Here is a 24,668-nt window from a genome sequence, read left to right on the forward strand (position 1 = left end):
TAGGAAGTGCAGCTCAGTTTCCACCTCATTTTGTGGGCAGTGAGCACATAGCCTGTCTTCTCTTGAGAGCCAGGTCTGTCTACGGCGGCCTTTCTCAATAGCAAGGCTATGCTCACTGAGTCTGTACATAGTCAAATATTTCCTTAATTTTTGGTCAGTCACAGTGGTCAGGTATTCTGCCACTGTGTACTCTCTATTTAGGGCCAAATAGCATTCTAGTTTGCTCTGTTTTTTTGTTCATTCTTTCCAATGTGTCAAGTAATTATCTTTTTGTTTTCTCATGATTTGGTTGTGTCTAATTGGGTTTCTGTCCTGGGGCTCTGTGGTTCTGTTTGTGTTTGTGAACAGAATTCTGCATCTAGAGTCTTAATTTGGTGTTTGTCTCATTTAGTGAATTCTTGGTTGGTGAGCAGACCCCAGACCTCACTGCCATGAAGAGAAATGGGTTCTATAACTGATTCAAGTATTTTTTTGCCAGATCCTAATTGGTATGTCAAATGTTATGTTCCATTTGATGGCATAGAAGGCCCTTCTTGCCTTCTCTTAGATCATTCACAGCATTGTGGAAGTTACCTGTGGTGCTGATGTTTAGGCCCTGGTATGTATAGTTTTTTGTGTGTTCTAGGGCAATGGTGTCTAGATGGAATTTGTATTTGTGGTCCTGGTGACTGGACCTTTTTTGAACACCCTTATTTTGGTCTTACTGAGATTTCCTGTCAGTGTCATGTTTGTCATTTATTATCATGTCTTGTCCCTGTGCTCCCCATTCTATTCGTTTCCCTCTGCTGGTCTTATTTGGTTCTTTCCCTCTCTCTCCCCCTCCCTCTCTCACTCTCTCGCTCTCTCTTCTCTCTATCGTTCCGTTCCTGCTCCCAGCTGTTCCTATTCCCCTAATCATCATTTAGTCTTCCCACACCTGTTCCCGATCCTTTCCCCTGATTAGAGTCCCTATTTATTCCTTTGTGTTCCGTTCCTGTCCCGTCGGTTCCTTGTTTAGTATTCACCATGCTGTGATTGCGTTTCGCCCTGTCCTGTCGTGTTTTTGCTGTGATTGTGTATCGCCCTGTCCTGTCGTGTTTTTTGCCTTCATCAGATGCTGCGTGTGAGCAGGTGTCTCTGTCAACTACGGCCTGCGCCTACCCGAAGCGACCTGCAGTCTGTGGCCGCTTCTCCAGTTATTCCCCTCTACAGACTAGAGGATTTTTGTTATTCCCTGTTTGGACTTAAATAAACTCTGTTTCTGTTAAGTCGCTTTTGGGTCCTCTTTCACCTGCATGACAGAAGGAACCGACCAAGGAATGGACCCAGCGACTTCAGACGCTCGTTACACTGCCGTCAAGATCCAAGGAGCCATGCTCGGCAGACACGAGCAGGAATTGTCTGCTGCTCGCCATGCCGTGGAGAACCTGGCCGCTCAGGTTTCCGACCTCTCTGGACAGTTCCAGAGTCTACGTCTCGTGCCACCTGTTACTTCCTGGCCTGCCGAGCCTCCAGAACCTAGGGTTAATAACCCACCTTGCTACTCCGGGCAGCCCACTGAGTGCCGCTCCTTTCTCACGCAGTGTGAGATTGTGTTCTCTCTCCAACCCAACACATACTCTAGAGAGAGAGCTCGGGTTGCTTACGTCATTTCACTCCTTACTGGCCGGGCTCGAGAATGGGGCACAGCTATCTGGGAGGCAAGGGCTGATTGCTCTAACAAGTTCCAGAACTTTAAAGAGGAGATGATTCGGGTTTTTGACCGTTCAGTTTTTGGTGGGGAGGCTTCTAGGGCCCTGGCTTCCTTATGCCAAGGTGAACGGTCCATAACGGATTATTCTATTGAGTTTCGCACTCTTGCTGCCTCTAGTGAGTGGAACGAGCCGGCGCTGCTCGCTCGTTTTCTGGAGGGACTCCACGCTGTGGTTAAGGATGAGATTCTCTCCCGGGAGGTTCCTTCAGATGTGGACTCTTTGATTGCTCTCGCCATCCGCATAGAACGACGGGTAGATCTTCGTCACCGGGCTCGTGGAAGAGAGCTCGCATCAACGGTGTTTCCCTGCTCCGCATCGCAACCATCTCCCTCCTCTGGCTTTGAGACTGAGCCCATGCAGCTGGGAGGGATTCGCATCTCGACTAAGGAGAGGGAACGGAGGATCACCAACCGCCTGTGCCTCTATTGCGGAGTTGCTGGACATTTTGTTAATTCATGTCCAGTAAGAGGCCAGAGCCCATCAGTAAGCGGAGGGCTACTGGTGAGCGCTACTACTCAGGTCTCTTCATCTAGATCTTGTACTACTATGTCGGTCCATCTACGCTGGACCGGTTCGGGTGCTACATGCAGTGCCTTGATTGACTCTGGGGCTGAGGGTTGTTTCATGGACGAAGCATGGGTTCGGAAACATAACATTCCTTTCAGACCGTTAGACAAGCCTACGCCCATGTTTGCCTTAGATGGTAGTCATCTTCCCAGTATCAAATTTGAGACACTACCTTTAACTCTCACAGTATCTGGTAACCACAGTGAGACTATTTCTTTTTTGATTTTCCGTTCACCGTTTACACCTGTTGTTTTGGGTCATCCCTGGCTAGTATGTCATAATCCTTCTATTAATTGGTCTAGTAATTCTATCCTATCCTGGAACGTTTCTTGTCATGTGAAGTGTTTAATGTCTGCCATCCCTCCCGTTTCTTCTGTCCCTACTTCTCAGGAGGAACCTGGCGATTTGACAGGAGTGCCGGAGGAATATCATGATCTGCGCACGGTCTTCAGTCGGTCCCGAGCCAACTCCCTTCCTCCTCACCGGTCGTATGATTGTAGTATTGATCTCCTTCCGGGGACCACTCCTCCTCGAGGTAGACTATACTCTCTGTCGGCTCCCGAACGTAAGGCTCTCGAGGATTATTTGTCTGTGTCTCTTGACGCCGGTACCATAGTGCCTTCTTCCTCTCCGGCCGGGGCGGGGTTCTTTTTGTTAAGAAGAAGGACGGTACTCTGCGCCCCTGCGTGGATTATCGAGGGCTGAATGACATAACGGTTAAGAATCGTTATCCGCTTCCCCTTATGTCATCAGCCTTCGAGATTCTGCAGGGAGCCAGGTGCTTTACTAAGTTGGACCTTCGTAACGCTTACCATCTCGTGCGCATCAGAGAGGGGGACGAGTGGAAAACGGCGTTTAACACTCCGTTAGGGCATTTTGAGTACCGGGTTCTGCCGTTCGGTCTCGCCAATGCGCCAGCTGTTTTTCAGGCATTAGTTAATGATGTTCTGAGAGACATGCTGAACATCTTTGTTTTTGTCTATCTTGACGATATCCTGATTTTTTCTCCGTCACTCGAGATTCATGTTCAGCACGTTCGACGTGTTCTACAGCGCCTTTTAGAGAATTGTCTCTACGTAAAGGCTGAGAAGTGCTCTTTTCATGTCTCCTCCGTTACTTTTCTCGGTTCCGTTATTTCCGCTGAAGGCATTCAGATGGATTCCGCTAAGGTCCAAGCTGTCAGTGATTGGCCCGTTCCAAGGTCACGTGTCGAGTTGCAGCGCTTTTTTAGGTTTCGCTAATTTCTATCGGCGTTTCATTCGTAATTTCGGTCAAGTTGCTGCCCCTCTCACAGCTCTTACTTCTGTCAAGACGTGTTTTAAGTGGTCCGGTTCCGCCCAGGGAGCTTTTGATCTTCTAAAAGAACGTTTTACGTCCGCTCCTATCCTCGTTACTCCTGACGTCACTAGACAATTCATTGTCGAGGTTGACGCTTCAGAGGTAGGCGTGGGAGCCATTCTATCCCAGCGCTTCCAGTCTGACGATAAGGTTCATCCTTGCGCTTATTTTTCTCATCGCCTGTCGCCATCTGAGCGCAACTATGATGTGGGTAACCGTGAACTGCTCGCCATCCGCTTAGCCCTAGGCGAATGGCGACAGTGGTTGGAGGGGGCGACCGTTCCTTTTGTCGTTTGGACAGACCATAAGAACCTTGAGTACATCCGTTCTGCCAAACGACTTAATGCCCGTCAAGCTCGTTGGGCGTTGTTTTTCGCTCGTTTCGAGTTTGTGATTTCTTACCGTCCGGGTAGCAAGAACACCAAGCCTGATGCCTTATCCCGTCTGTTTAGTTCTTCTGTGGCTTCTACTGATCCCGAGGGGATTCTTCCTTATGGGCGTGTTGTCGGGTTAACAGTCTGGGGAATTGAAAGACAGGTTAAGCAAGCACTCACGCACACTGCGTCGCCGCGCGCTTGTCCTAGTAACCTCCTTTTCGTTCCTGTTTCCACTCGTCTGGCTGTTCTTCAGTGGGCTCACTCTGCCAAGTTAGCTGGTCATCCCGGTGTTCGAGGCACTCTTGCGTCTATTCGCCAGCGCTTTTGGTGGCCGACTCAGGAGCGTGACACGCGCCGTTTCGTGGCTGCTTGTTCGGACTGCGCGCAGACTAAGTCGGGTAACTCTCCTCCTGCCGGTAGTCTCAGACCGCTCCCCATTCCTTCTCGACCATGGTCTCACATCGCCTTAGACTTCATTACCGGTCTGCCTTTGTCTGCGGGGAAGACTGTGAGAGCCGCCAATAAACGCAGGATTAAGAGTCCAAGGTATTGTTGCGGCCAGAGAGTGTGGCTTTCCACTCGCAACCTTCCTCTTACGACAGCTTCTCGTAAGTTGACTCCGCGGTTCATTGGTCCGTTCCGTGTCTCCCAGGTCGTCAATCCTGTCGCTGTGCGACTGCTTCTTCCGCGACATCTTCGTCGCGTCCATCCTGTCTTCCATGTCTCCTGTGTTAAGCCCTTTCTTCGCACCCCCGTTCGTCTTCCCCCCCCCTCCCGTCCTTGTCGAGCGCACCTATTTACAAGGTACATAAGATCATGGACATGCGTTCTCGGGGACGGGGTCTCCAATACTTAGTGGATTGGGAGGGTTACGGTCCTGAGGAGAGGAGTTGGGTTCCGTCTCGGGACGTGCTGGACCGTTCACTCATCGATGATTTCCTCCGTTGCCGCCAGGATTCCTCCTCGAGTGCGCCAGGAGGCGCTCGGTGAGTGGGGGGTACTTCATGTTTGTCATTTATTATCATGTCTTGTCCCTGTGCTCCCCATTCTATTCGTTTCCCTCTGCTGGTCTTATTTGGTTCTTTCCCTCTCTCTCCCCCTCCCTCTCTCACTCTCTCGCTCTCTCTTCTCTCTATCGTTCCGTTCCTGCTCCCAGCTGTTCCTATTCCCCTAATCATCATTTAGTCTTCCCACACCTGTTCCCGATCCTTTCCCCTGATTAGAGTCCCTATTTATTCCTTTGTGTTCCGTTCCTGTCCCGTCGGTTCCTTGTTTAGTATTCACCATGCTGTGATTGCGTTTCGCCCTGTCCTGTCGTGTTTTTGCTGTGATTGTGTATCGCCCTGTCCTGTCGTGTTTTTTGCCTTCATCAGATGCTGCGTGTGAGCAGGTGTCTCTGTCAACTACGGCCTGCGCCTACCCGAAGCGACCTGCAGTCTGTGGCCGCTTCTCCAGTTATTCCCCTCTACAGACTAGAGGATTTTTGTTATTCCCTGTTTGGACTTAAATAAACTCTGTTTCTGTTAAGTCGCTTTTGGGTCCTCTTTCACCTGCATGACAGTCAGGGCCCAGGTCTGGCAGAATCTTTGCAGAAGATCTAGGTGCTGCTGTAGGCCCTCCTTGGTTGGTGACAGATCTAGGTGCTGCTGTAGGCCCTCCTTGGTTGGTGACAGATCTAGGTGCTGCTGTAGGCCCTCCTTGGTTGGTGACAGATCTAGGTGCTGCTGTAGGCCCTCCTTGGTTGGTGACAGATCTAGGTGCTGCTGTAGGCCCTCCTTGGTTGGTGACAGATCTAGGTGCTGCTGTAGGCCCTCCTTGGTTGGGGACAGATCTAGGTGCTGCTGTAGGCCCTCCTTGGTTGGTGACAGATCTAGGTGCTGCTGTAGGCCCTCCTTGGTTGGTGACAGATCTAGGTGCTGCTGTAGGCCCTCCTTGGTTGGTGACAGCAGCATCAGATCATCAGCAAATAGTTGACATTTGACTTCAGATTCTAGGAGGGTGAGGCTGGGTGCTGCAGACTGTTCTAGTGCCCTCGCCAAAATTCAAAGGGGTTTATTGGCATGGGAAACATACACTTGTCCCCCCTTGCTGCTACAACAGCCTCCACTCTTCTGGGAAGGCTTTCCACTAGATGTTGGAACATTGCTGCTATAACAGCCTCCACTCTTCTGGGAAGGCTTTCCACTAGATGTTGGAACATTGCTGCTATAACAGCCTCGACTCTTCTGGGAAGGCTTTCCACTAGATGTTGGAACATTGCTGCTACAACAGCCTCCACTCTTCTGGGAAGGCTTTCCACTAGATGTTGGGACATTGCTGCTATAACAGCCTCCACACTTCTGGGAAGGCTTTCCACTAGATGTTGGAACATTGCTGCTACAACAGCCTCCACACTTCTGGGAAGGCTTTCCACTAGATGTTGGAACATTGCTGCTACAATAGCCTCCATCCACTCTTCTGGGAAGGCTTTCCACTAGATGTTGGAACATTGCTGCTATAACAGCCTCCACTCTTCTGGGAAGGCTGTTTCCACTAGATGTTGGAACATTGCTGCTATAACAGCCCCCACACTTCTTGGAAGGCTGTTTCCACTAGATGTTGGAACATTGCTGCTATAACAGCCTCCACACATCTGGGAAGGCTGTTTCCACTAGATGTTGGAACATTGCTGCTATAATAGCCTCCACTCTTCTGGGAAGGCTTTCCACTAGATGTTGGAACATTGCTGCTGTATCAGCCTCCACTCTTCTGGAAAGGCTTTCCACTAGATGTTGGAACATTGCTGCTATAACAGCCTTCACTCTTCTGGAAAGGCTTTCCACTCGATGTTGGAACGTTGCTGCTACAACAGCCTCCACTCTTCTGGGAAGGCTTTCCACTAGATGTTGGGACATTGCTGCTACAACAGCCTCCACTCTTCTGGGAAGGCTTTCCACTAGATGTTGGAACATTGCTGCTATAACAGCCTCCACTCTTCTGGGAAGGCTTTCCACTAGATGTTGGAACATTGCTGCTATAACAGCCTCCACTCTTCTGGGAAGGCTTTCCACTAGATGTTGGAACATTGCTGCTATAACAGTCTCCACTCTTCTGGGAAGGCTTTCCACTAGATGTTGGAACGTTGCTGCCACAACAGCCTCCACTCTTCTGGGAAGGCTTTCCACTAGATGTTGGAACATTGCTGCTATAACAGCCTCCACTCTTCTGGGAAGGCTTTCGACTAGATGTTGGAACATTGCTGCTATAACAGCCTCCACTCTTCTGGGAAGGCTTTCCACTAGATGTTGGAACATTGCTGCTATAACAGCCTCCACTATTCTGGGAAGGCTTTCCACTAGATGTTGGAACTATGCTGCTGTAACAGCCTCCACTCTTCTGGGAAGGCTTTCCACTAGATGTTGGAACATTGCTGCTATAACAGCCTCCACTCTTCTGGGAAGGCTTTCCACTAGATGTTGGAACATTGCAGCGGGGACTTGTTTCCATTCAGCCACCAGAGCATTAATGAGGTTGGGCACTGATGTTGGGCGATTAGGCCTGGCTCACAGTCGGTGTTCCAATTCATCTCTAAGGTGTCCGATGAGGTTGATGTCAGGGCTCTGCTCAGGCCTGTCAAGTTCTTCCACACCGATCTCGACAAAGCATTTCTATATGGACTTTGCTTTGTGGGCAGGGGTATTGTCATACTGAAACAGGAAAGGGCCTTCCCCAAACTGTTGCCATAAAGTTGAAAGAACAGAATCATCTAGAATGTCATTGTATTCTTAAGCATTAAGATTTCCCTTCACTGGAACCTAGGCCGAACCATGAAAAATAGCCCCAGACCTTTATTCCGCCTCCACCAAACTTTACAGTTGCCACTATGCATTGGGCAGGTAGCATTCTCCTGGCATCCCCCACATGGTTTATAAACATATTTTATACATAATGTTGCTACTACCATCTCTTATGACCGAAAATATCTTCTGGACATCAGAACAACGATGAATCACCACAAACTGGACAAAGATGTTTTCTTTAATGAGTCCGACACAAAGGATATCCTACTCCCAGACCAGGTCCAAATCCCTGTCATTCGCGTGAAGAAAAGAAATACAGGGGGCGGAGATCGAGTGAGTAAACTGCCTTCACCATCCGTTCTATTGACCAACGAGCAATCACTGGAGAATAAACTAGATGATCTACGATTGAGACTATCCTACCAACAGGACATTAAAAACTATAATATCTTGTGTTTCACCAAGACACGGCTGAACAACATCACGTATAATATAGAGCTGACTGGCTACTCCTGCATCAGCAGGACAGAGCAGCTACTGAACGTCTGGTAAGGGGGTGTGAGTCTATTTGTCAGTAACAGCTGGAGCGCGATGTCTAATATTAAAAACCTCATGATAAACTGTAGACTATCTACCAAGAGAGTTTTCATCTGTATTACTCGTAGCCGTCTATTTACCACCACAAACCGATCTTGAGACTAAGACTCTATAAGGCCATAAGCAAACAAGAAAATGATCATCCAGAATTGGCGCTCCTTGTGGCCGGCGACTTTAATGCAGACAAACTTTCTACCAGCATGTCACGTGCAAACAGAGGGGAAAAAATCTTGACCAACTTTACTTCACACACAGAGACATACAAAGCTCTCCCTCGCCCTCCAAAGCAGGAAGTACCAGTGACTCGCTCAATACGGAAGTGGTCAGATGACGCGGATGCTACCCTACAGGGCTGTTTTGCTAGCACAGACTGGAATATACATTTACATTTACATTTAAGTCATTTAGCAGACGCTCTTATCCAGAGCGACTTACAAATTGGTGCATTCACCTTATGACATCCAGTGGAACAGTCACTTTACAATAGTGCATCTAAAACTTAAGGGGGGGGGGGGGTGAGAGGGATTACTTATCCTTATATGTGCCAGGATTCATCCAATTGTATACCACCTCAGTCACCGGCTTCATCAATAAGTGCATCAACGATGTGGTCCCCAAAGTATGTACATATCCAAACCAGAAGCCATGACACTAATCCGGACTCTTATAAGACATCCTGCTATATCCTCAGACGAACCATCAATCAGGCAAAGTGTCAAAACAGGACTAATATTGAACCCTACTACACAGGCTCTGATGCTCGTCGGATGTGGCACGGCTTGCAAACTATTACTGTCTACAAAGAGATACCTGCCTGAGCTAGCCAGTGATGCGAGCCTACATGACGAGCAAAATTCCTTTCATGCTCGCTTCGAGACATGTAACACTGAAGCATGCATGGGAGCACCAGCTGTTCCGGACGACTGTATGATCACGCTCTCCGTAGCCGATGTGAGCAAGACCTTTAAACAGGTCAACATTCTCAAGGGTGCAGGGCCAGACAGATTACCAGGATGTGTACTCAGAGCATGTGCGGACCAATTGGCAAGTGTCTTCACAGAAATTTTCAACCTCTACCTGAACGAGTCTGTAATACCTACATGTTTCAAGCAGACCACCATAGTCCCTGTGCCCAAGAAAGTGAAGGTAACCTGCCTAAATGACTACCGCCCGTAGCACTCATGCCGGTAGCCATGAAGTGCTTTGAAAGGTTGATCATCACTCGCATCAACACCATCATCCCAGAAACCCTAGACTCAATTCGCATACCGCCCCAGTAAATCCACAGATGACGTAATCTCAATCACATTCCACACTACCCTTTTCAACCTGGACAAAAGGAACACCTATGTGAGAGTGCTGTTCATTGACTACAGCTCAGCGTTCAACACCATAGTGCCCTCAAAGCTCATCACTACGCTAAGGACCCTGGGACTAAACACCTCCCTCTGCAACTGGATCCTGGACTTCCTGACGGGCCGCCGCGGGGGGAAAGGGTAGGTAACAACACATCTGCCACGCTGATCCTCAACACGGGTGCCCTTTAGGGGTGCGTGCTTAAAAAGTTATACAGCTGCACCATCGAGAGCATCCTGACCGGTTGCATCACCACCTGGTATGGCAACTACTCGGCATCTGACCGCAAGATGCTACAGAGGGTAATGCGTACGGCCCAGTACATCACTGGGGCCAAGCTTCCTGACATCCAGAACCTATATACTAGGTGGTGTCAGAGGAAGGCCTAAAAAATGTCAAAGACTCCAGTCACCCGAGTCATAGACTGTTCTCTCTGATACCGCACGGCAAGCAGTACCGGAGCGCCAAGTCTGGGTCCAAAAGGCTCCTTAACAGCTTCTACACCCAAGCCATAAAACTGCTGAATAATTAGTAAAATGGCCGCCTGGACAATTTACATTGACACCACCCCCATTCGCTGTTTATTATCTATGCATAGTCACTTTACCCCTATCTACATTTACAAATTACGTCAACTCAGCTGTACCACCCCATATTGACTCGGTACCGGTACCCCCTGTATAAAGCCTTGTTATTGTTATTTTATTGTGAGCACTTTTTATTAAATTTTTTACTTTAGTTTATTTCAGAAATATTTTCTTAACTCTATTTCTTGAACTTCATTAATGGTTAAGGGCTTGTAAGGAAGCATTTCACGGTATTTGGCGCTTGTGAAAAATAAGATTTGATTTGATTTGTTTGAGATGGTGAAGCGTGATTCATCACTCCAGAGAACGCTTTTCCACTGCTCCGGAGTCCAATAGCGGCAAAGTTTACACCATTCCAGCTGACGCTTGGCATTGTGCATTGTGATCTTAGACTTGTGTTCAGCTGCTCGGCCATCCAAACCCATTTCATGAAGCTCCTGATTAACAGTTATTGTGCTGACGTTGCTTCCAGAGGCCATTTGAAACTCGGTAGTGAGTGTTGCAAAATGTGGTGAAATTACTTGTTGGAAAGGTAGCATCCTATGACGGTGCCAAGTTGAAAGTCCCTGAGCTCTTCAGTAAGGCCATTCTACTGCCAATGTTTGTCTATGGAGATGGCATGGCTGTGTGCTGGATTTTATACACCTGTCAGCAACGTGTGCGGCTGAAATAGCCGAATTCACTCATTTGAAGGGGTGTCCACACACTGCTGTATATATAATGCATCTAGTTTATGTGTTGTGTCAACATTATTATTATTATTATATTATTATTATTAACTATTTATATTAATCAGGAAGTTAAATCTGATACACTCAAACAGTCCACGATGACTAACATGCCCTCCTCTCTCTCCTGTCCAATCAGAAGGCCCGTATTGGACCAGACCGGACCGCATGGAGAAGAAGCTCCTCGCTATCCCAGCAGCCAATACCGTCAAATTCCGTTGCGCTGCCGCTGGAAACCCCATGCCCTCCATCCATTGGCTGAAGAATGGGAAGGAGTTTAAGGGTGAACAGAGGATGGGCGGGATCAAGGTGAGTCAGACAACCAATTAGACATTAGTAGTCAGAAGTTAGTCGACAGAGGTATACAGAGTTCTTACCAAGGAGGCATCCCAAATAGCACCCTATTCCCTACACAGTGCACTACTTTTGACCAAGGCCCTATGGAGCAGTACTTTAAGCCCTACGGACCTTGTCAAAAGTAGTGCACTATATAAGATATATAAGAGTATGAAATAGGCTGTTTGAGAATGTTTGAAGCCTAAGCAACCTGCATACACATTGTTTGAAGTACAATAGACCAACATAGCTACTGTAGTTGGTCAAAGCTGTGTGCTAGAAAACCTTGGTAGGGCATGGGTGGAGTAGGCATTGTGTTGCTCATGTGAATTTCCTTGATTCTTCAGGTGCAGACCAATGCCTACTTCTCACTTAAACATAGTTTTTCATTTTTCATTTCCATGGTTTTTAGAAGGTCATTTTCTGTTCGAGGAACTGCACACATTTGTTTTTTTGGGCTCCTCAAGAAATGCTGGCAGCCATGACAGATGCCAAACGCGAGTTGGTTTGTGGGTGGGGTTAGCTTGTGGGTGGGGTTAGCTTGTGGGTGGGGTTAGCTTGTGGGTGGGGTTTGATGTGAGTGTTTTTTGGGTGTGTCCTTTCCACCACCACACATCCATCTGTCAGAACCTTGCAGCTGTTTCCTCAATCACAAAAAGCAAACCTCCTGCAGGTTGAGGTCCATAACTACAGGCAGATTGTATGCTGAGATGCCAAAGGAAGCTTTGAATAGGTCCGTAGCCTACAGAGTAATACCACAATAATGTATTAGCTAAATGTATGTACACTAAACAAAAATATGAACGCAACATATAAAGTGTTGGTTTCATGAGCTGAAATGAGCAGAAATGAGCAGAAATGTTCCATATGCACAAAAAGCTCATTTGTCTTAAATGTGGTGCACGAATGTGTTTATATCCCTGCTAGTGAGAATGTATCCTTTGACAAGATAATCCATCCACCTGACAGGTGTGGCATATCAAAAAGCTGATTAAACAGCATGATTATTACACAAGTGCACCTTGTGCTGGGGACAATAAAATGCCCCTCTAAAATGTGCAGTTTTGTTTTGAGGCAGTGTGCAATTGGAATGCTGATTGCAAGAATGTCCCCCAGAGCTGTTGCCAGATTATTTAATGTTAATTTCTCTACCATAAGCCGCCTTCAACATTGTTTTAGAGAATTTGGCAGTACGTCCAAACGGCCTCACAACCGTAGACCACGTGTATGGCGTTGTGTCGGCGAGCGGGTTTCTGATGTCAACGTTGTGAACAGACTGTCCCATGGTGGCAGTGGAGTTTTGGTATGGGCAGGCATAAGCTACGGACAACGAAAACAGAGTTGCATTTTATCGATTGCAATTTGAATGCACAAAGATACCATGAGGAAATCCTACGGCCCATTGTCGTGCCATTCATCCGCTGCCATGCACGGCTCGATGTCTCAAGGATCTGGACACCATTTCTGGAAACTGAAAATGTCTTGGCCTGCATACTCACCAGACATGATTGGGATGCTCTGGATCGATTTGTAAGACAGCGCATTTCCAGTTCCTGCCAATATCCAGCAACTTCACACAGCCACTGCAGAGTGGAACAACATTCCACAGGCCACAATCAACAGCCTTGGCTTTCAAAGACTTTAGTTAGGCAGGGCAGGATGGATGTAACAGTTTGGGTGTATAGTGTCAATTTGGGTCTAGAGTGTCTCCTCCTTTGAAGAGGGGAATGACCGTGGCAGCATTCCAATCTTTGGGAATCTCGGACGATACGAAAGAGAGGTTGAACAGACTAGTAATAGGGGTTGCAACATTGGCGGCGGATCATTTTATAAAGAGAGGGTCCAGGTTGTGCCGCTCTTTCAGAACATCAGCTATCTGGATTTGGGTGAAGGAGAAGCAGGGGAGGCTTGGGTAAGTAGCTGTGGGGGGTGCAGAGCTGTTGGCCGTGGTTTGGGTAGGCAGGAGGAAAGCCTGGCCAGCGGTAGAGATGCTTATGATGCTTATTGAAACTCTCGATTATTGTGGATTTATCGTTGGTGACAGTGTTTCGGTGCAGTGGGCAGCTGGGAGTTAGAGCTACAGGATGCAAATATCTGTTTGAAAAAGCTCGACTTTGCTTTCCTAACTGACTGTGTGTATTGGTTCCTGGCTTCCCTGAAAAGTTGCATATCCCGGGGACTATTCGATGCTAGTGCAGTCCGCCACAGGATGTTTTTGTGCTGGTCGAGTGCAGTCAGGTCTGGAGTGATCCAAGGGCTATGTCTGTTCTTAGTTCTACATTTTTTTGAAAGGGGCATGCTTATCTTATCTTATCTAAGATGGTGAGAAAATTACTTTTAAAGGACAACCAGGCATCATCAACTGACGGGGTGAGGTCAATATCCTTCCAGGATACCTGGGCCAGATCGATTAGAAAGGCCTGCTCACAGAAGTGTTTTAGGGAGCGTTTGACAGTGATGAGGGGTGGTTGTTTGACTGCGGACCCATAACGGATGCAGGCAATGAGGCAGTGGTCACTGAGATCCTGATTGAAAACAGCAGAAGTGTATTTGGAGGGCAAGTTGGTCAGGATAATATCTATGAGGGTGCCCATGTTTACGGATTTAGGGTTGTACCTGCTGGGTTCCTTGATGATTTGTGGGAGATTGAGGGCATATAGCTTAGATTGTAGGATGGCCGGGGTGTTAAGCATATCCCAGTTTAGGTCACCTAACAGAACGGACTCTGAAGATAGATGGGGGGGGGGGGCATTCAATTCGCATATGATGTCCAGTATTCAGACCCTTTGCTATGAGACTCAGGTGCATCCTGTTTTCATTGATCATCCTTGAGATGTTTCTACAACTTTATTGGAGACCACCTGTGGTAAATTAAATTGATTGTACATGATTTGGAAAGGCACACACCTGTCTATAAAAGGTCCCACAGTTGACAGTGCATGTCAGAGCAAAACCAAGCGATGAGGTCGAAGAAATTGTCCGCTAAGCTCTGAGACAGGATTGTGTCAAGGCACAGATCTGAGGATGGGTACCAAAAAATGTCTGCAGCATTGAAGGTCCCCAAGAACACAATGGCCTCCATCATTCTTAACTGGAAGAATTTTGGAACCTCCAAGACTCTTTTTAGAACTGCCTGGCCACCCGGCCAAACTGGGACATCCTACAGGGAGGAGACATCCTACAGGGAGGAGACATCCTACAGGGAGGAGGAGACATCATCCTACAGGGGGAGGAGACATCCTAAAGGGAGGAGGAGACATCCTAAAGGGAGGAGACATCCTATAGGGAGGAGGTGACATCCTACAGGGAGGAGGAGACATCCTGCAGGGAGGAGACAAGCTACAGGGAGGAGTCATCCTACAGGGAGGAGGAGTCATCCTACAGGGAAGAGGAGACATCCTACAGGGAGGAGGAGTCATCCTACAGGGAAGAGGAGACATCCTACAGGGAGGAGACATCCTACGGGGAGGAGACATCCTACCGGGGGGAGGAGACATCCTACCGGGAGGAGGAGACATCCTACAGGGAGGAGGAGACATCCTACAGGGAGGAGGAGACATCCTACAGGGAGGAGGAGACATCCTACAGGGAGGAGGAGACATCCTTCAGGGTGGAGGAGACATCCTTCAGGGAGGAGGAGACATCCTACAGGGAGGAGACATCCTACCGTGCGGGGACATCCTACAGGGCGGAGACAGCCTACAGGGAGGAGACAGCCTACAGGGAGGAGACAGGGAGGAGGAGACATCCTAAAGGGAGGAGACATCCTATAGGGAGGAGGTGACATCCTACAGGGAGGAGGAGACATCCTGCAGGGAGGAGACAAGCTACAGGGAGGAGGAGTCATCCTACAGGGAGGAGGAGTCATCCTACAGGGAAGAGGAGTCATCCTACAGGGAAGAGGAGACATCCTACAGGGAAGAGGAGTCATCCTACAGGGAAGAGGAGACATCCTACGGGGAGGAGACATCCTACCGGGGGGAGGAGACATCCTACCGGGAGGAGGAGACATCCTACAGGGAGGAGGAGACATCCTACAGGGAGGAGACATCCTACAGGGCGGAGACAGCCTACAGGGAGGAGGAGACATCCTACAGGGAGGAGACATCCTACAGGGAGAAGGAGACATCTTACAGGGAGGAGGAGACATCCTACAGGGAGGAGGAGACATCCTACAGGGAGGAGGAGACATCCTACAGGGGGGAGGAGACATCCTACAGTGAGGAGGAGACATCATACAGGAGACATCCTACAGGGAGGAGGAGACATCCTACAGGGAGGATGAGACATCCTACAGGAAGGAGGAAACATCCTACAGGGAGGAGGAGACATACTACAGGGAGGAGACATCCTACAGGGAGGAGGATACATCCTACAGGGAGGAGGAGACATCCTTCAGGGAGGAGACATCCTACAGGGAGGAGGATACATCCTACAGGGAGGAGGAGACATCCTTCAGGGAGGAGACATCCTACAGGGAGGAGGAGACATCCTACAGGGAGGAGGAGACATTCTACAGGGAGGAGGAGACATCCTACAGGGAGGAGGAGACATCCTACAGGGAGGAGGAGACATCCTACAGGGAGGAGGAGACATTCTACAGGGAGGAGGAGACATCCTACAGGGAGGAGGACACATCCTACAGGGAGGAGACATCCTACGGGGAGGAGGAGACATCCTACAGGGAGGAGGAGACATCCTACAGGGAGGAGGAAACATCCTACAGGGAGGAGGAATCCTACAGGGAGGAGACATCCTACAGGGAGGAGGATACATCCTACAGGGAGGAGGATACATCCTACAGGGAGGAGGAAACATCCTACAGGGAGGAGGAATCCTACAGGGAGGAGACATCCTACAGGGAGGAGGATACATCCTACAAGGAGGAGGAGACATCCTACAGGGAGGAGGAGACATCCTACAGGGAGGAGGAGTAGTCCTGGCCAGACATAAACTCCTATATACCTGGTAGATAGCAGAGTTTCCTGTGGTCCTGGCCAGACATAAACTCATATATACCTGGTAGATACCAGAGTTTCCTGTAGTCCTGGCCAGACATAAACTCCTATATACCTGGTAAGGAGCAGAATTTCCCGTAGTCCTAACCAGACATAAACTCCTATATACCTGGTAAGGAGCAGAGTTTCCTGTAGTCCTGGCCAGACATAAACTCCTATATACCTGGTAGAGAGCAGAGTTTCCTGTTGTCCTGGCCAGACATAAACTCCTATATACCTGGTAGAGAGCAGAGTTTCCTGTAGTCCTGGCCCGACATAAACTCCTATATACCTGGTAGAGAGCAGAGTTTCCTGTAGTCATGGCCAGACATAAACTCCTATATACCTGGTAGATACCATAGTTTCCTGTAGTCCTGACCAGACATAAACTCCTATATACCTGGTAGATACCATAGTTTCCTGTAGTCCTGACCAGACATAAACTCCTATATACCTGGTAGATACCATAGTTTCCTGTAGTCCTGACCAGACATAAACTCCTATATACCTGGTAGATAGCAGAGTTTCCTGTAGTCCTGGCCAGACATAAACTCCTATAAACTTGGTAGATAGCAGAGTTTCCTGTAGTCCTGACCAGACATAAACTCCTATATACCTGGTAGATAGCAGGGTTTCCTGTAGTCCTGGCCAGACATAAACTCCTATATACCTGGTAGATAGCAGGGTTTCCTGTAGTCCTGACCAGACATAAACTCCTATATACCTGGTAGATAGCAGGGTTTCCTGTAGTCCTGGCCAGACATAAACTCCTATATACCTGGTAGATAGCAGGGTTTCCTGTAGTCCTAACCAGACATAAACTCCTATATACCTGGTAGAGAGCAGAGTTTCCTGTAGTCCTGGCCAGACATAAACTCCTATATACCTGGTAGAGAGCAGAGTTTCCTGTAGTCCTGGCCAGACATAAACTCCTATATACCTGGTAGATAGCAAGGTTTCCTGTAGTCCTGGCCAGACATAAAATCCTATATACCTGGTAGATAGCAGGGTTTCCTGTAGTCCTGGCCAGACATAAACTCCTATATACCTGGTAGAGAGCAGAGATTCCTGTAGTCCTGACCAGACATAAACTCCTATACACTTGGTAGATAGCAGGGTTTCCTGTAGTCCTGGCCAGACATAAACTCCTATATACCTACATTTAACATTTAAGTCATTTAGCAGACGCTCTTATCCAGAGCGACTTACAAATTGGTGCATTCACCTTATGGCATCCAGTGGAACAGTCACTTTACAATAGTGCATCTAAATCTTAAAGGGGGGGGGGTGAGAAGAATTACTTATCCTATCCTAGGTATTCCTTAAAGAGGTGGGGTTTCAGGTGTCTCCGGAAGGTGGTGATTGACTCAGCTGTCCTGGCGTCGTGAGGGAGTTTGTTCCACCATTGGAGGACCAGAGCAGCGAACAGTTTTGACTGGGCTGAGCGGGAGCTGTACTTCCTCAGTGGTAGGGAGGCGAGCAGGCCAGAGGTGGATGAACGCAGTGCCCTTGTTTGGGTGTAGGGCCTGATCAGAGCCTGGAGGTACTGAGGTGCCGTTCCCCTCACAGCTCCGTAGGCAAGCACCATGGTCTTGTAGCGGATGCGAGCTTCAACTGGAAGCCATTGGAGAGAGCGGAGGAGTGGGGTGACGTGAGAGAACTTGGGAAGGTTGAACACCAGTCGAGCTGCGGCGTTCTGGATGAGTTGTAGGGGTTTAATGGCACAGGCAGGGAGCCCAGCCAACAGCGAGTTGCAGTAATCCAGACGGGAGATGACAAGTGCCTGGATTAGGACCTGCGCCGCTTCCTGTGTGAGGCAGGGTCGTACTCTGCGGATGTTGTAGAGCATGAACCTACAGGAACGGGCCACCGACTTGATGTTAGTTGAGAACGACAGGGTGTTGTCCTGGATCACGCCAAGGTTCTTAGCGCTCTGGGAGGAGGACACAATGGAGTTGTCAACCGTGATGGCGAGATCATGGAACGGGCAGTCCTTCCCCGGGAGGAAGAGCAGCTCCGTCTTGCCGAGGTTCAGCTTGAGGTGGTGATCCGTCATCCACACTGATATGTCTGCCAGACATGCAGAGATGCGATTCGCCACCTGGTCATCAGAAGGGGGAAAGGAGAAGATTAATTGTGTGTCGTCTGCATAGCAATGATAGGAGAGACCATGTGAGGTTATGACAGAGCCAAGTCACTTGGTGTATAGCGAGAATAGGAGAGGGCCTAGAACAGAGCCCTGGGGGACACCAGTGGTGAGAGCGCGTGGTGAGGAGACAGATTCTCGCCACGCCACCTGGTAGGAGCGACCTGTCAGGTAGGACGCAATCCAAGCGTGGGCCGCGCCGGAGATGCCCAACTCGGAGAGGGTGGAGAGGAGGATCTGATGGTTCACAGTATCGAAGGCAGCCGATAGGTCTAGAAGGATGAGAGCAGAGGAGAGAGAGTTAGCTTTAGCAGTGCGGAGCGCCTCCGTGATACAGTGAAGAGCAGTCTCAGTTGAATGACTGGTCTTGAAACCTGACTGATTTGGATCAACAAGGTCATTCAGAGAGAGATAGCGGGAGAGCTGGCCAAGGACGGCACGTTCAAGAGTTTTGGAGAGAAAAGAAAGAAGGGATACTGGTCTGTAGTTGTTGACATCGGAGGGATCGAGTGTAGGTTTTTTCAGAAGGGGGTAGATAGCAGAGTTTCCTGTGGTCCTGGCCAAACATAAACTCCTATATACCTGGTAGATAGCAAGGTTTCCTGTGGTCCTGACCAGACATAAACTCCTATATACCTGGTAGATAGCAGGGTTTCCTGTGGTCCTGACCAGACATAAACTCCTATATACCTGGTAGATAGCAGGGTTTCCTGTAGTCCTGGCCAGACATAAACTCCTATATACCTGGTAGATAGCAGGGTTTCCTGTAGTCCTGGCCAGACATAAACTCCTATATACCTGGTAGATATCAGGGTTTCCTGTAGTCCTGACCAGACATAAACTCCTATATACCTGGTAGATAGCAGAGTTTCCTGTAGTCCTGGCCAGACATAAACTCCTATATACCTGGTAGATTGCAGAGTTTCCTGTAGCCCTGGCCAGACATAAACTTCTCATTCCCATGCTATGCTGACCACTGTAGCCAGGTCTGTAAAACTCTAAATCTCTCTGACTTCAGAGTAAAGCTGCTTAATCAGTTAATTCTCTGTGGAATCTGTATGTTGATTGGCTGAATGGATTATAACTATGGGGACATTAATACAGCTCAGCCTCCTGGTTCACTAAAGGTTGCAGCTTCACTTTGCACAAACCACTTATATGGACTGAAGTCTGAATTGAGAATACAACCAAATTACAGCATTCAGGACATTGGGGTTGTTTTAGTCAGGGCTGTTTAGTCAGGGCTGTTTTAGTTTTTAGTTAGGCTGTTTAGTCAGGGCTGTTTTAGTTAGGGCTGTTTTAGTTAGGGCTGTTTAGTCAGGGCTGTTTTAGTCAGGGCTGTTTTAGTCAGGGCTGTTTTAGTCAGGGCTGTTTTAGTCAGGGCTGTTTAGTCAGGGCTGTTTAGTCAGGCCTGTTTTAGTCAGGGCTGTTTAGTCAGGGCTGTTTTAGTCAGGGCTGTTTAGTCAGGGCTGTTTTAGTCAGGGCTGTTTTAGTTAGGGCTGTTTAGTCAGGGCTGTTTAGTCAGGGCTGTTTTAGTCAGGGCTGTTTTAGTCAGGGCTGTTTTAGTCAGGGCTGTTTTAGTCAGGGCTGTTTTAGTCAGGGCTGTTTTAGAAAATCTGATGCGTATGTATTTAATACACGATGGTAAGTTATACAGAGAAAGGTTCTTCTGAGACTTTTACCCACTTCACACACAAACGCACACGCACATGCACAAATACAGCAGCATTACCACGGCACAAGGCTTCACACATCTACCTCATAAGAGGAGCCATTGACTGCAGTTTGACTCCTCACACACACAGTGGGTTGTTGGGAGGGGGAGGAGGCAGGGCTGGCGGTGGGGCAGGGGCGAGGTAAGGGCGAGGCAGGGGGAGGAGGGGAGCTTGTTTGAGAGAAGAAGGGGGCTGAGGCAGAGAGGGGGGAAACGGGGGCAGGAGAGGGGGTATGGGGCCAGAATGGGTGGGGTGAGGGGGCAGAAGATGGGGGGGGGACGCAGGGGAGGGGCAGGGTATAAAAAACATTTGCCAGCCTGTACTGTGCCTGGGCTCTGTTACCATGCAACTGAGAAAAAACACTCTCCATAATATTTACACTGCAGCATTATTTTCCACCCGGGCCTCCAACAGAAAGAGAGACAGAAGAGCAGAAAGAGAGAGAGAGAGAGAGAGAGAGAGAGAGAGAGAGAGAGAGAGAGAGAGAGAGAGAGAGAGAGAGAGAGAGAGAGAGAGAGAGAGAGCAGAAAGAGAGAGAGAGAGAAGAGCAGAAAGAGAGAGAGAGAGAAGAGCAGAAAGAGAGAGAGGGAGAGGGGAGAGAGAGGAAAGATGGAGAGAGAGAAGAGAGAGAGAGAGAGAGAGAGAGAGAGAGAGAGAGAGAGAGAGAGAGAGAGAGAGAGAGAGAGAGAGAGAGAGAGAGAGAGAGAGAGAGAGAAAAGAGCAGAAAGAGAGAGCGAGAGAGAGTGAGAGGAGCAGAAAGAGGGAGAGAGAGAAGAGCAGAGAGAGAGAGAGAGAGAGAGAGAGAGAGAGAGAGAGAGAGAGAGAGAGAGAGAGAGAGAGAGAGGAGCAGAAAAAGAGGGAGAGAGAGAGAAGCGCAGAAAGAGAGAGAGAGAGAGAGAGACAGAAGAGAGGGAGAGGAGATATAGAGAGCAAGAAGAGAGAGAGACAGCATTCTTCTCCACAATTACAGAACTATAAATGACTGACTGGCGAAGTGATCTATCTCTCTCGTGTTACCCAGTCTACAGTAGGGTTTAAACGGTTCTACCCAGAGTAGGGTTTAAACGGTTCTACCCAGAGTGGGGTTTAAACGGTTCTACCCAGTGTGGGGTTTAAACGGTTCTACCCAGAGTGGGGTTTAAACGGTTCTACCCAGAGTGGGGTTTAAACGGTTCTACCCAGAGTGGGGTTTAAACGGTTCTACCCAGAGTGGGGTTTAAACGGTTCTACCCAGAGTGGGGTTTAAACGGGGTAGGGATTAACTCTCTCTGCATAAGGTTCCATCGCAGCGAGGTAATGTGAAGCGTTCCATCCTGTGACATCACTCTCTTAGTCACTATGACCTTCTAGCTGAGTTCATGTCAGGGTTACTACACTGTAGTAACAGTAAGACATTACTGGGTTATATATTATCATCATGTTTCCACTGAGCTGTGAAATCATCTCTGCCTTCAAGACACCAGTCACAACAATACACTACCTCTCTTTATTTCTCTTTCTCTATTCTATATTTCTCTCCTCTTCACAATAAGCAGCGAAGTTTAGCCCCTCTGGCTGTTTCTGTCTAGTTTTAATATTCTCAAATACCAGACTGCAGTCTCTGTCTCTCTCCTGTCCCTCTCCTGTCTCTGTCTCTCTCCTGTCTCTGTCCCTCTCCTGTCCCTCTCCTGTCTCTGTCTCTCTCCTGTCTCTGTCTCTCTCCTGTCCCTCTCCTGTCTCTGTCTCTCTCCTGTCTCTGTCCCTCTCCTGTCCCTCTCCTGTCTCTCTCCTGTCTCTATCTCTCTCCTGTCTCCCTCCTGTCTCTGTCCCTCTCCTGTCTCTGTCTCTCTCCTGTCTCCCTCCTGTCTCTGTCCCTCTCCTGTCTCTGTCTCTCTCCTGTCTCTGTCCCTCTCCTGTCCCTCTCCTGTCTCTCTCCTGTCTCTGTCCCTCTCCTGTCTCTGTCTCTCTCCTGTCTCCCTCCTGTCTCTGTCCCTCTCCTGTCTCTGTCCCTCTCCTGTCCCTCTCCTGTCCCTCTCCTGTCTCTGTCTCTCTCCTGTCTCTGTCCCTCTCCTGTCCCTCTCCTGTCTCTCTCCTGTCTCTGTCTCTCTCCTGTCTCTGTCCCTCTCCTGTCCCTCTCCTGTCTCTCTCCTGTCTCTGTCTCTCTCCTGTCTCCCTCCTGTCTCTGTCCCTCTCCTGTCTCTGTCTCTCTCCTGTCTCCCTCCTGTCTCTGTCCCTCTCCTGTCTCTGTCTCTCTCCTGTCTCTGTCCCTCTCCTGTCCCTCTCCTGTCCCTCTCCTGTCTCTGTCTCTCTCCTGTCTCTGTCCCTCTCCTGTCCCTCTCCTGTCTCTCTCCTGTCTCTGTCTCTCTCCTGTCTCTCTCCTGTCTCTGTCCCTCTCCTGTCCCTCTCCTGTCTCTGTCTCTCTCCTGTCTCTGTCCCTCTCCTGTCCCTCTCCTGTCTCTCTCCTGTCTCTGTCTCTCTCCTGTCTCTCTCCTGTCTCTGTCCCTCTCCTGTCCCTTTCCTGTCTCTCTCCTGTCTCTCTTTTATCTCTGTCTCTCTCCTGTTTCTCTCCTGTCTCTGTCTCTCTCCTGTCTCTCTCCTGTCTCTGTCCCTCTCCTGTCCCTCTCCTGTCTCTCTCCTGTCTCTCTTTTATCTCTGTCTCTCTCCTGTCTCTGTCTCTCTCCTGTTTCTCTCCTGTCTCTGTCCCTCTCCTGTCTCTCTCCGGTCTCTCTTTTATCTATGTCTCTCTCCTGTCTCTCTCCTGTCTCTGTCCCTCTCCTGTCCCTCTCCTGTCTCTCTCCTGTCTCTCCCCTGTCTCTGTCCCTCTCCTGTCCCTCTCCTGTCTCTCTCCTGTCTCTCTTTTATCTCTGTCTCTCTCCTGTCCCTCTCCTGTCTCTCTCCTGTCTCTGTCCCTCTCCTGTCTCTCTCCTGTCCCTCTCCCGTCTCTGTCTCTCTCCTGTCTCTCTTTTATCTCTGTCTCTCTCCTGTCCCTCTCCTGTCTCTCTCCTGTCTCTCTCCTGTCTCTGTCTCTCTCCTGTCTCTCTTTTATCTCTGTCTCTCTCCTGTCCCTCTCCTGTCTCTCTCCTGTCTCTGTCCCTCTCCTGTCTCTCTCCTGTCCCTCTCCCGTCTCTGTCTCTCTCCTGTCTCTCTTTTATCTCTGTCTCTCTCCTGTCCCTCTCCTGTCTCTCTCCTGTCTCTCTCCTGTCTCTGTCTCTCTCCTGTCTCTCTTTTATCTCTGTCTCTCTCCTGTCCCTCTCCTGTCTCTCTTTTATCTCTGTCTCTCTCCTGTCCCTCTCCTGTCCCTCTCCTGTCTCTCTTTTATCTCTGTCTCTCTCCTGTCCCTCTCCTGTCTCTCTCCTGTCTCTCTCCTGTCCCTCTCCTGTCCCTCTCCTGTCTCTCTTTTATCTCTGTCTCTCTCCTGTCCCTCTCCTGTCTCTCTTTTATCTCTGTCTCTCTCCTGTCCCTCTCCTGTCCCTCTCCTGTCTCTCTTTTATCTCTGTCTCTCTCCTGTCCCTCTCCTGTCTCTCTTTTATCTCTGTCTCTCTCCTGTCCCTCTCCTGTCTCTCTCCTGTCTCTCTCCTGTCCCTCTCCTGTCCCTCTCCTGTCTCTCTTTTATCTCTGTCTCTCTCCTGTCCCTCTCCTGTCTCTCTTTTATCTCTGTCTCTCTCCTGTCCCTCTCCTGTCTCTCTCCTGTCTCTCTCCTGTCTCTGTCTCTCTCCTGTCTCTCTTTTATCTCTGTCTCTCTCCTGTCCCTCTCCTGTCTCTCTCCTGTCTCTGTCCCTCTCCTGTCTCTCTCCTGTCCCTCTCCCGTCTCTGTCTCTCTCCTGTCTCTCTTTTATCTCTGTCTCTCTCCTGTCCCTCTCCTGTCTCTCTCCTGTCTCTCTCCTGTCTCTGTCTCTCTCCTGTCTCTCTTTTATCTCTGTCTCTCTCCTGTCCCTCTCCTGTCTCTCTTTTATCTCTGTCTCTCTCCTGTCCCTCTCCTGTCCCTCTCCTGTCTCTCTTTTATCTCTGTCTCTCTCCTGTCCCTCTCCTGTCTCTCTTTTATCTCTGGCTCTCTCCTGTCCCTCTCCTGTTGCTCTCCTGTCTCTCTTTTATCTCTGTCTCTCTCCTGTCCCTCTCCTGTCTCTCTCCTGTCTCTCTTTTATCTCTGTCTCTCTCCTGTCCCTCTCCTGACTCTCTCCTGTCTCTTTCCCTCTCCTGTCTCTCTTTTATCTCTGTCTCTCTCCTTTCCCTCTCCTGTCTCTCTCCTGTCTCTGTCCCTCTCCTGTCTCTCTCCTGTCTCTCTCCTGTCTCTCTTTTATCTCTGTCTCTCTCCTGTCTCTCTCCGGTTCCTCTCCTGTCTCTGTCTCTCTCCTGTCTCTGTCCCTCTCCTGTCCCTCTCCTGTCTCTCTCCTGTCTCTGTCTCTCTCCTGTCTCTCTTTTATCTCTGTCTCTCT

General features: G+C 49.1%; 1 protein-coding gene across 7 annotated transcripts in view; it reads left to right on the plus strand.

Annotated features, from left to right (window-relative positions):
• fgfr3 (fibroblast growth factor receptor 3) overlaps positions 1–24,668 on the plus strand; it is a 228,699-nt gene that overhangs the window by 132,823 nt on the left and 71,208 nt on the right. For 6 of the 7 annotated variants that reach the window (XM_046367627.1, XM_046367628.1, XM_046367629.1 and 3 more), the window contains one exon: positions 11,202–11,371. In XM_046367627.1, coding sequence (XP_046223583.1) covers positions 11,202–11,371 — 170 coding nt within the window. The remainder of the gene's footprint in view (positions 1–11,201; positions 11,372–24,668) is intronic. The other variant, XM_046367632.1, reaches the window with a different exon arrangement.

Source organism: Oncorhynchus gorbuscha, linkage group LG10, assembly GCF_021184085.1.
Source record: "Oncorhynchus gorbuscha isolate QuinsamMale2020 ecotype Even-year linkage group LG10, OgorEven_v1.0, whole genome shotgun sequence".
Lineage (NCBI taxonomy): Eukaryota > Metazoa > Chordata > Actinopteri > Salmoniformes > Salmonidae > Oncorhynchus > Oncorhynchus gorbuscha.